The sequence below is a fragment of the Muntiacus reevesi genome, chromosome 22 (assembly GCF_963930625.1).
Source record: "Muntiacus reevesi chromosome 22, mMunRee1.1, whole genome shotgun sequence".
NCBI classification, from domain to species: domain Eukaryota; kingdom Metazoa; phylum Chordata; class Mammalia; order Artiodactyla; family Cervidae; genus Muntiacus; species Muntiacus reevesi.
Window position 1 is genome coordinate 42,035,838 of NC_089270.1, and position 12,877 is coordinate 42,048,714.

The 12,877-nt window shown below is 43.0% G+C and overlaps 1 protein-coding gene across 1 annotated transcript in view; it reads left to right on the forward strand.

Annotated features, from left to right (window-relative positions):
* The window catches only part of IGFBP7 (insulin like growth factor binding protein 7), a 76,194-nt gene that overhangs the window by 56,933 nt on the left and 6,384 nt on the right, over positions 1-12,877 (forward strand). Inside the window, exon 2 of the mRNA XM_065914677.1 lies at positions 5,636-5,745. Coding sequence (XP_065770749.1) covers positions 5,636-5,745 — 110 coding nt within the window. The remainder of the gene's footprint in view (positions 1-5,635; positions 5,746-12,877) is intronic.

Sequence of the window (12,877 nt, forward strand, 5' to 3'; positions counted from 1 at the left end):
TGGACAATAGCCTAGAAGGAAGAGGAAGTCAAGTGGAAGATTAAAGAAAATCACAATGAATAATCTTCTAGCTGATAAATAAGAAGTGACTATAGCACCACTTTGGTTAGGTACCTAGGCAGTATGTACACTGGTGTATTTTCAAGACAGTGGGTATCTTCTTAGTTCCATATAACTAGTCATGTTATGTTCTGAGTTTTCTGCTGCCCTTTTTCCACTGTATACAATCTTATCTGTCCCTCCTACCAATGAACAGGAAGTATGTCTGGTTCCAGAGTTTCTGGCTCAGTTATGATTCTGTCAGGAGACTGGCATCTCTCAATTAGCCCTGCTGGGGAAAGCATTAGAGAACAATCATGCACTAAGCCACATGGCACTAATTCTGAGTCCAACAAGACTGCAGAGATTTAAGAGGGAACTGGAGCTGTGAGAAAAATTTCAAAAGGGAGATGAAATTTCAGCCTTAGAGCTCCAAATAAAGAATAAGATATAGATAACAGGTGAAAGGAAGGAGGACATCCCATGTAGGCAAGTGCATCAGCATAAGCAAAGGTTCTAGAAGTAGCAATAAGCATGTAATGAGGGAGTGGGCATGAATGCTAGGAGCAGAGAATGAGTTTTGGTGAGAATAAGAAAGAAGGGTGAATTTGTAGGATAAACATGGGAGAGATGATGGAAGAAATGAAGAAGGCAGTGAAGAGGAAAATGTGGTTAAATAGTATATCAACAAAACTGGACAAAAATTAACTATTAGGAAGAATTTGACTTTTGACCACTTCCCAGGTTCAATGGAGTACACATATTTAGCTCCAACGCATGACCTCTCCCAACATCTTCTGTGCAGCTTTTTCAGATTAACAAATTAGTTATCTTGGTAACCACGGATACCTTTATAATTAAAGCTCTATTTTTCTTGATCACTGGAAGAATGAACTTTGTTATGAGTCATGTACATTGCATTTAGGTAGATGAAATTGTGCACTAGACTGATTTGTGAGGTGTAAGAGCTCCCAGAACCAGGCAGTGGAAGCTCAAAACTTCATGGATGTTAAAGATGCCATATGAATGTGCTCTACAGCACATTCTGATGGGTACATTGACTTCTGACCCAAAAGAAAATTCTCAGACCTGCCCCAGTTTCTTCTGTACAAATGGGTTAAGTGGCTTGTCTAAGGTCTCCTAACTATAAGCGGTAGACAAGCCTCCAGGGCCAAGTGTTCTCTCCCCAAAAGACCTCTGGGGGTTTTGTTTGTTATTTTAATGATAACATGGTGAAGGCATCTCAGGTCATGTCTAGGGAGTGTTTTGTGTTCTGTAAGAGACTAGGAAATTGTTCACATATTTCTTTTTTAGTATTCCCATGCTTTTTATAGGACAACAGATTTTAACTCTCTCCTCTCTACTACAGCTTTGTATAAGATTGGCTTAAATGAATTGCTTGTCAAGTTCAAAGTTAATCCTATTTCAGGATCTTTTCCTCATGACATTTGTGTGTTTTGTGGGAACTGCCCTTCTTTAACTCTTCAGAATCTAATTGAAATATTCCAAATTGAAATCTATCAACAATTCTTCCTTTTCTGTATCTTTAGTGATTTCTCAGAACATTGCTATTTATAGCAGCAAATAATCTGTAGTCTGTAGGTCATTTGTCTAGAACTTAATTAAAAGTCTCTAAGTGGGTATTTCCCTGGCAGTCCAGTGGTTAAGACTCCAAGCTTTCAATACACAGGGTGTGGATTCAATCCCTAGTCGGGGAACGAAGATCACACATGTCACATGGCACAGCCAAAAGAAAAAGTGTCTGAGGGGGAGAACATAGACTTAGGTGGACATTCCCTAGGATGATCTGACTCTTTCCAGGTACTTTTAAGGTGACACTGACTCACTAAATTGAATTTCACTTTTCTTCCAAACTTAGAACTTTCTTCTTCCTTACGACTTTAAGATTTGGCTCTTTCTGTATTTCATTTTCTCTTTCCTCTCCTTCTCCTCTGCCTCCTCCCTTCCTCCCTTCCTTTTCTTCCTCTTTCCCTTCAAGGAATGATTAAAAGGAAGAGACCACCTAAGCTTACCAGGCAAGAATTATGAAAAATAAGGGAGCAATATAATACATGTAGAGAGCTGAGAAAGATCAAATGAAATGGAATGAGAACTAAGTGAGTTGAGAAAGGTAAGAAAGAAACATGAAGTACCCTGGTCGGAGGCACTCATCTGAAACAGAAAAGGAGGGAGAGTTGGAAGTGAGGAAGGTCTTGGGATGGATTTTTCCCCACTCCAGCCACCGGACCTCACAGCTGCAGCTTGGTTGCTGCCTGGAGTTGTCCACGTTTGGGAGGGGAAGAGAGAGGCAGTGGGCAGTTACTCTGTGCAGGATGTCTGCTAGACATATGTTTGAGTGGCTTGAAGTCTTTACTGGAACAAAGACCAGGATAAATAAATAATTGAACCTGAACCTATCCGGGTGTTTGTCCCTATATGTTTAAATAGTCTGTGACTCGTTTTAAATGGAATCCAAACACAGAGCATGATTTAGATGGCAATTTTATTACCCTTGGCTTGGCCTTGAGGATTGATTTTGAGCTTTCTGCCTGAAAATAAGCTCAGAATAAACTAGAAGTTCCTTTATCCTTAAAAACAGAAATAATTCTGGATCTGCTTTGGCCTTCTTGGGAAAAAAAGGCAACATGGAAAGAGTTAGAAGTTATTTGGTAAAGAGTCATTTTGTCAGCTGCTCTTGTGAGGTAGGACAGAACCTTCAGGAAATGAATTGTGTGGTACACATGCAATTCGAGGTAATTCAGGCAGTGAAACCGCTTGTCAATGGAATATGTGGGATGGTGGTTCTTTAGAGTGGGAAGGGGTGCGGTGTTGGATCTGCCACCACATCAGCCCCAAATGTTTTCACCATCCTTCACTTCCATACAAATCATGTCTACCTGGTGTCTCTGTGGATCAGCATTTGTTCAGGGATGTTTAAAATAGCAAAGGTTTTCATAAATGTTATGCAGGGAACTGGTCCGAATGGTTCCTCCTTCCTCTCCACCCCGTCAACTCAACAGGAGTCAGTGAGTAAAACAGATTTTCATGGTATAGAATTCTTGTAGAATTCTAGGCATGGCCTGGTAGCAGAGTTGACAAATTCTGGTCTGAATATTGACTCAGCGCATTCACCTGAGGTTGAATATATGTTCAAAGCGTGGGGAGAGAGGGGGTCGGAACTCAGCATGATTTGTCCTCATCTGAACGCTCTGGGGCTGGTGCTTATTCAAAGTATTTCTGGGTAGGGCTTCCCTTGTGGCTCAACTGGTAAAGAATCTACCAGCAATGTGGGAGATCTGGGTTCAATCCCTGGGTTGGGAAGATACCCTGGAGAAGGAAAAGCTACCCTCTCCAAGATTCTGGCCTAGAGAATTCCATGGACTATATAGTCCATGGGGTCACAAAGAGTTGGACATGACTGAGCAACTTTCACTTAAGATATTTTTAAAGAATTTTTGCTCCTCCTGAAATGTTCTGCCTCTTGGAATAAGGAGAGAATTGAAGGGAGATGGATATAATGGATCTAGCCTCCATTCAGTGCTTTAGTTTTAATAGTTATTTCTAAATCATACCATGGTTGTTGGTACAAGGCTAAATGCAATGGAACTGAGTAGAGAGTCCAGAAATAGACTCACATATATATAAGCAATGGATTTACTTCACAGGCACCACTTACAGGAGGAAAAGGATAGTCTTTTCAACAAATGATGCCGAAGCAGTTGGTTGTCTTTGGGGGAGGGGTGATGAACTTTGACCTCTACTTCCTAGCATACACAACAGTTAATTCAAGATGGACCAAAACCTGAATATGAAAGGTGAACCCATGGAGCTTGTAGAAGAAAACAGGAGATCTTTATGGGCTTGATCTGGGCCCAAAAAAAAAAAAAAAAATCTAACAGAACAGTAAAAGCATCAATCATAAAAGAAAAATTTTATACATTGGACTATATTAAAACTAAGGACATCTTAGTTTTAAAATTAGGCTGTCAGAGAATCCATAACATATCTTCAAGACATGGGACAGAAAATCAGGCTAGAGTTCTTCCATGTGGGCTTCAGAAACTGCCTTGGGTAAGACCAGTGACCCTGCTCCTTGCTCCGTCTATAGAGAAATGGCTGCGAGTTGAAATAAGTGGCTTGTTGCAAGGCTGAGGCACTCGAATCTCACAGGAATCTCGCACTCCCCGTGTGGTTTTGCTACGTGAGAAGCAGCTTTGTTCCCGGGCCCCCCCTGTCTCCGAACCCTGGTGCATTCTTCTCAGAACACTCCCTTGAGATCCCCTGAGCTTTGAGGCTGTCCCGCCAAGTCTGTGTGGGAAGGAGGACAGCCTCACGGGGCCCTCAGGCTTGAGCCAGATCCGCTCTGTGGTGTCCAAGTTCTTTGGGTCCCAGGGCCCTAGAGGGAGCCCAAGATGCGGTGAGGCCCAGCCCTGCCCTTTGCGGGGGCCCGGTGTTGGTGAGGACAGACGAGGCGGCGTCGGAAGCAGAGCCAGCAGTCCACACCCGCTGTGCTCACTGTGCCCACGTTTGCCACAGAAATGCCTGAGACCCCTGGCCGAGAGACATGCTTCCTTTCGGATCTGGGCTTTAGAGGGAAGGAAGCAAGAAATATATTTAGAGCTTTCAAAACTATGTTTTGCCTGCTCTTACAAAGGGAAAAAATAAAACTACCCTGAGGGATTTTTTAAAAATCAGTTTTCAGTACTTGAGATGAGTGGGAAAACTCTTACATGCTGTTGTCATTTCCTTTCTGTTTCAAGAAATTAATTGTGGGCTGGAAATAGCCTGTTGCAAGAGGGGAGACTTCGTGCCCTTTGAATGCTGATTATGCCAGAAAACTTTCCAGGCCCCAAGGGAAGGTTGTCCCTTTCCCAGGACTCTGATGCAAGATGTCCTTGCAGTTAGATACTTTATTCAGCTCCAAGACCCAAAGCAGTGGAGAGCTGAAATTCAGAGGGAATAATTAACTCATTCTTTGAAGAAATGGCCTCGAGCTTTGACTTTGGGCCAGGTTTGGTTCTGGAAGTACTGTACTATCTCCCGGGATTCCAGGCTGCTTCCCTCTAACGTGGACTCTCTCAGGCGCCTGGGGCTGTGCCCGGTGAATTAACAGTGGAGTACATTTGCAAAAATCTTCTGAGACTTTTTTTTTCCTTTTATTACCCAAAGAGTAAAGATTGGTTGTTGCCCCCCTCTCCAAACAGAAATACTAGTATATAAAATAGAAAAACATTAAATATTTTGGGAGTTCACTATATTAATTGGGAAGTTGCAGATAAGCACAACAGCTGGTAAATTAAAACTCATTTAAGCATGAATCACAGGAGAAGAAAATTTTGTAAGCAATAAATTTTTCTTCCTAATTGTTTTCTGAGTGTCAAGATGTATGCATCACCAAAGTATAGCTTAAAGTCCTGCTGGTGGCTGGGGGAAGCTGGTCTGGTCTTTGAAAGTAACTTCAGGTAACCTATGGAGGGGACAGTCTCCCAAACATAACCAATTATTTACTTCTAGTAACACTTGCAGATCTCTAGCGTGCTGACGGATGTTAAAGACTGTTTAAAAACATGATTTGGCTTTGTGCACCCTCCCCTAGGTCCTTCCATCGTGACGCCCCCCAAGGACATCTGGAATGTCACTGGTGCCCAGGTGTATTTGAGCTGCGAGGTCATCGGAATCCCCACCCCTGTCCTCATCTGGAACAAGGTCAGTGGGGGAGACTTCAGGAAGACACCCTAGACTGACCAATGAGTATTTGGACCGCATGGGAGAGGAATGGCCTAGAATCCTCAGCCAGTCAAGGCTTTCCCACAGTCTTCCGGACCCCGGCCCTGTGTCTCATCAAACGACCTCCCTGACCTCTGGAATAGTCCCTCTTTGCTCTTGTTAGCAGTCCCCCAGCTCCGAGCCTGAGGGGCTGGAGGAGCTGTGATGCTGGGCACACATCCCACCCTCTGAGCGCACGTGTGTATATCAGTATAACATGGTGCTTAAGATTGTGAGCTCCTCAGGCGGGCTGGCTGGGTTCTCTCTAGGTCAGGGTGTCTCGGCGTCAGCACTGCTGGCATCTTGAGCCAGATGCTTCTTTGCTGCAGGGGCTGCCCTGTGCTCTGTACGTAGTTTGCCGCGTCCCGGGCCTCTACCCCCTAGATGCCAGGAGCACGTGTGCATTCTCACATGTGCATGCACACACACACACACACACACACACATCCCACTGTGACAGTTAAAAATGCCTCCAGACGTTATCAAATGTTCCCTGGGGAGAAGGTCACCCTAGCCCTCAGTTTTTCCACTGTGTGATGAACGCAGCTTGGAATTCTTGTAGAGATTACATAGGAAGTCGCCCGGCTAAATCACTGGCGCTCAGGCAATGTTAGCTACTCTTCCTGAAAATGTTTCCCTTTGAAGAGCGTTATCTTGTATATGAGTGTGATCTTCACACATGAGGGACAACAAATTCCTTGCACGCCTGTAGAAGGGACGAGAAAAGATTGGCCAGATCAGGTGATACTGTAACACTTCGCAGTCATAAGTACATTACATTAGTGCCCTTGCACTTTTTGACTTGTTTAAACCTCACAAGTCTGTGGAGTATATCATCAAGCTCACGCTAACAGAAGGGAAACCTTCTTTCAGTTGAGAGGCACAGCCAGAAATCCCTCTTCAGCTGGTTTGCTTCTCCGGCAGGCTCTGAGGTGGATGACGCCTGTCCTGATTACTTGATTTGGTGTCTGAACAGAGGAGCACCTCCTGGAACTCCAGGAGTGGTTGTGGCTCCCACAGTCAGAACTCTTTCTGCTGCAGGCTGTAGAGACGCACTTCACACTAGTTTAGGGAACAACAACAAAACGGGGGTGGGGGAGAGGGATGATTCTAGCCTCAAGGGCACCTGCGTCCGGACGCCTAGTGGGGTCAGAACTCCAACTCTTGGCTGCTTGTTCTCGGTGTAGGGGGTCTCGTTTTCTCCTTGTGCTTCAGAAAGATTCCTCCGTGCTATGGGCGATATTGTCGCCGGCAACTCCAAAAACCTCAGAGGAAAGAGGGTATCCCCATGCAACTTTGTGAAATTCCCAGGGAAGGACTCTGACCCAGGTTGGGTCACCTGCTAACCTCTGGCTCCCCCGTGTGGCCAGAGGGGTGTGGCGCCCTCATGGAGCCTCGTAGGCGCAGAACAAGAGTGACTCCAGAACCTGCCTGGGGTAGGGGTAGGCAGAGGTGACGGAAGCCGCCCTTTACAGCTGAGATTTCTTTAAACAGAGGGATGAAACTTTACCTCAGTAAACTACTTTTTTAAAGGGAAGGCAGGAGCAGTGACGAGAATAAACTCAACTGGTGGATGTATTCCTCTTGGCCTTCAGTGAAAGCTGCTGGTGCTCCTCATTGCTTATTCGGAGGTTTCTGGTTTGTTCCAGGGGGGTGAAGAGGTAAGGAACAACTTTTTCAAAGGATTCCCATGAAAAGCTCTGTGCAGCTCTCTAAGGGTCACACAGTGAGAAGCCAGGGTGACCCAGGCCATGAAAGATCATGAAAGATCTTGACAAGACCCAACGTCATGACAGATCTTGGCAGAGAGTAATTCAGTCCTTTCTCTGGCCATCCTTGCAGCTAATGTACCCACACACACGGAGTAAATTAGCCTCAGGAATCTTTTCCTTTACACTTGGAGATCCTCTGGGATTGATCCCTTGGGTCCCTTGAGGGCTTGTCAACTGGAGGAGTTCTGGGGGAGGGTGGGAATGGATGGAGTGGGAACGAGGAGAAAAAAACAGAAAAATTTTTTTTCTATAGACCGTCTGAGACAAACAAAAACCCTATTTCCAGGTTCTGCTGATTTTCTTCTGTCTTCATAATGTAATTTGCCACATGCATGACCTAAAGCAGCGTTGTTCAAACTATAGACCGTGACCCTTCAGTGAGTCTAGAATTTAATGTAGAGATCACAACCAGTATTTTCTTAAAGACTAAAAAATAGAACAGAAAATGCCTTAGGTAAAGGCACATTTAGTAAAGCTATTTCTTATTGATTTATGTTTGGTTACAGTCTTTGTTGCTGCACGCAGGCTTTCTCTAGTTGCAGTGAGTCAGGGGTTACTCTTTGTTGAGATGCACAGGCTTCTTGGGGTAGCTTCTCCTGTTGGGGACCACAGGTTCTAGGCGCACAGGCTTCAGTAGTTGCAGCACGCAGCCTCAGTACTTGTGGCATGCAGCCTCAGTACTTGTGGCATGCAGCCTCAGTACTTGTGGCATGCAGCCTCAGTACTTATGGCACCCGGATTGTAGTTGCTCTGAGGCATATGGGATCTTCCTGGACCAGGGATCCAACCCACGTCCACTGCATTGGCAGGTGGATTCTTATCCTCTGTACCACCAGGGAAGTCCTTTAGTAAAGGTATTTCATAAAACTTTTCTTCTGTATATTCCAGATAGCAATGCAAAATGTGTTTCTTACTATGAGCCATGTCAGAGCACTTTGAAAGTCACTGACCTAAAGAATTAAACAGGCCATTTATTTTCTCCTCCACTCCCCTTGTAACCAGACTGTTAAGAAATACAGATTTATACTTAAGATCACCTGTCAAATCCAATTTAAGCATGGAACTGCTTTTTGGACATAAATGAATCTTAGAATCCTCCCTTGTTAAACTGAGGTTCCATGAAGGTAGCGTGTCTTTCTTGCTCAAAGATTCTTAGCAGCAGCAGAACTGACAGGATGACTTCTCTCTGAGGCCCTTCTGGCTACGAGGACAGTTCTATGGCAGGCCCAGCCTGCTGAGTGGGCTGTGCTATTCTGACCAGTACTTATCGTGTGACCTTAACAAGTCCCATACATATATTTTTTTTCCTTTTTTTTTTCAACAAAACTCCTGGGATTGGCATATATCTATGTATAAAATGGGCTTCCCTGGGGGCTCAGTGAAGAATCCACCTGCAGTGCAGGAGACCTGGGTTCGATCCCTGGGTTGGGAAGACCCCCTGGAGGAGGGCATGGCAACCCGCTCCAGTATTCTTTCCTGGAGAATCCCCGTGGACAGAGGAGCCTGGCGGGCCACAGCCCATGGGTTGCCAAGAGTCGGACACGGCTGAGCGGCTCAGCACAGCAGAGAAGTGTGTGTGAAGTGGGTAACTGATGCACTGGTCAGCACAGGGCATTCTCCGCAGTGCCCTGGGGTGAGCTCAGAGGGGAGGAGAGATTAAGGAGAGGGGGTGTATGCACACAGATAGCTAACTCACTTTGCTGTGCAGTGAAAGATAACACAACGTTGTGAAGCAACTGTCGTTGTTCACTTGCTAAGTTGTGTTCAACTCTGTGACCCCATGGACCACAGCATGCCAGCCTTCCCTGCCCTCCACTATCTCCTGGAGTTTGCTCTAGAGTGAGCAGCTATACCCCAATAAAAACTTTTTTATTAAAAAAAAAAAAAACCCAACCTACAAAGATTACAAGAGCCATATTTTGAAATGGGGAAATGAACTGAAAAAGCTGTATTTACCTTAACCCTGGTAAGTCAGAGAGATGCTTACGGGGAAGGCGAGAGACCAGAATTCCTTCCAAACATTTAGGTGTTTCCAAGATTAAGACGCTTTCTATTCCATTCTTTTCCTGCCTGAACATTTTTTCAGGTTAGGGCTCAGAACCTCTAAGAATATTCTTTTTTCAGTTTAAAAAAAAAGAGTGATTGTTAAAGGAGAAACTATCCAAAGATGTTCATAATGTCCTCCCACCTGCTTCCCCTCCTTGAAATAACCAATATGAACTTTGTATCTTTCTATACCCCATTCATGCCCATATGTATACAAACACATATTCCCAGAGTATGGGTTGAAATGGGAATGAAGTTTGCAATTACTCTGAAATTGTTTTTTTCAAGAAATATTTCATGGGCATCCCTCCAAGCCTGCTTCTCAAGGACTACATAATATTCCAACTGTGGGTGTTACATAATTATTAAACACAATTTCTGTGTTTCTAACTTTTCATCACCTTAAATAAATATCACCTTAAATATTTGAGTGTACATATCCTACATGCAGCTGACTTTTTTCCCTATAGGATAGATTCCCCCAAAGATACATGACTAGGTCAAAAGATTTATTTTAGTCTTAATAGACATCATCAGAATATTTTCTTTTAAAAAAACTTTACCACCTGATTTTAATAATTATGAAAATGTTAAACATGTTGGAGGCACTGTACCTTTTGAGAGAACTCCTTAGTACCCTGAATACAATAAACATTATTTCTTATCTGCAATGTCTCATGCATTCTGCTAGTCTCATTGGTTCCTGTCTTCAAGGAGTTCTGTCTTGTTTCTTTTCTTTTTCATTGAAGTGTAGTTGATTTACAATGTTGTGTTAATTTCTGCTGTACGGCAAAGTGATTCAGTTATAGATATATACATTCTCTTTTTTTTACATTCTTCTCCATTATGGTTTATCATAGGGTACTGAATATTATGATCTGAGCTATACGTAGGACCTTGTTGTTTATCCATTCTGTATGCATTAATAGCTTTCTTTTTTTTTTTTTTTTTTTGAATATTATTTTATTAGTTGGAGGCCAATCACTTTACAACATTTCAGTGGGTTTTGTCATACATTGGCATGAATCAGCCATATAGTTACACGTATTCCCCATCCCGATCCCCCCTCCCACATCCCTCCCCACCCGACTCCTCAGGGTCCTCCCAGTGCACCAGGCCCGAGCACCTGACTCATGTATCCCACCTGGGCTGGTGGTCCGTTTCACCATAGATAGTATACATGCTGTTCTTTCAAAACATCCCACCCTCACGTTCTCCCCCAGAGTTCAAAAGTCTGTTCTGTACTTCTGTGTCTCTTTTTCTGTTTTGCATATAGGGTTATCGCCACCATCTATCTAAATTCCAAACAAAACAAAACAAAACAAAACAACAAAAGACCTATACATAGAAAACTATAAAACACTGATGAAAGAAATCAAAGAGGACACAAACAGATGGAGAAACATACCGTGTTCATGGATTGGAAGAATCAATATTGTCAAAATGGCTATTCTACCCAAAGCAATCTATAGATTCAATGCAATCCCTATCAAGCTACCAACGGTATTTTTCACAGAACTAGAACAAATAATTTCACAATTTGTATGGAAATACAAAAAACCTCGAATAGCCAAAGTAATCTTGAGAAAGAAGAATGGAACTGGAGGAATCAACCTGCCTGACTTCAGACTCTACTACAAAGCCACAGTCATCAAGACAGTATGGTACTGGCACAAAGACAGAAATATAGATCAATGGAACAGAATAGAAAGCCCAGAGATAAATCCACGAACCTATGGTCACCTCATCTTTGACAAAGGAGGCAAGGATATACAATGGAAAAAAGACAATCTCTTTAACAAGTGGTGCTGGGAAAACTGGTCAACCACTTGTAAAAGAATGAAACTAGAACACTTTCTAACACCATACACAAAAATAAACTCAAAATGGATTAAAGATCTAAATGTAAGACCAGAAACTATAAAACTCCTAGAGGAGAACATAGGCAAAACACTCTCCGACATAAATCACAGCAAGATCTTCTATGACCCACCTCCCAGAATATTGGAAATAAAAGCAAAAATAAACAAATGGGACCTAATGAAAATTAAAAGCTTTTGCACAACAAAGGAAACTATAAGTAAGGTGAAAAGACAGCCCTCAGATTGGGAGAAAATAATAACAAATGAGGAAACAGACAAAGGATTAATCTCAAAAATATACAAGCAACTCCTGAAGCTCAATTCCAGAAAAATAAATGACCCAATCAAAAAATGGGCCAAAGAACTAAACAGACATTTCTCCAAAGAAGACATACAGATGGCTAACAAACACATGAAAAGATGCTCAACATCACTCATCATCAGAGAAATGCAAATCAAAACCACAATGAGGTACCATTACACGCCAGTCAGGATGGCTGCTATCCAAAAGTCTACAAGCAATAAATGCTGGAGAGGGTGTGGAGAAAAGGGAACCCTCTTACACTGTTGGTGGGAATGCAAACTAGTACAGCCACTATGGAAAACAGTGTGGAGATTTCTTAAAAAACTGGAAATAGAACTGCCATATGACCCAGCAATACCACTTCTAGGCATACACACTGAGGAATCCAGATCTGAAAGAGACACGTGCACCCCAATGTTCATCGCAGCACTGTTTATAATAGCCAGGACATGGAAGCAACCCAGATGCCCATCAACAGATGAATGGATAAGGAAGCTGTGGTACATATACACCATGGAATATTACTCAGCCGTTAAAAAGAATTCATTTGAATCAGTTCTAATGAGATGGATGAAACTGGAGCCCATTATACAGAGTGAAGTAAGCCAGAAAGATAAAGAACATTACAGTATACTAACACATATATACGGAATTTAGATAGATGGTGGCATTAATAGCTTTCATCTGCTAATCCCAGCTTCCCACTCCATCCCTCCGCAAACCCCTCCCCTCTTTACAACCGCAAGTCTGTTCTCTATGTCTGTGGGTCTATGTCTGTTTTGTGTTAATAGGTTCATTTGTGCCATATTGGATTCCACATATAAATGATACTATACGGTGTTTGCCTTTCTCCTGATTCACCTCACTTGGTATGATAATCTCTAGATCCGTGTTACTGCAGATGGCGTTATTTTGCTTTTTTTGTGGCTGAGTAATATCCCACTGTATATAAGTCTATATATTCTTTATCCATTCATCTGTCCATGGATATTTACTTGTTTCCATGTCTTGGATATTGTGAATAATGATGCTATGAACATAGGGGTGCATGTATGTTTCTGGATTATAGTCTTGTTTGGATATATACC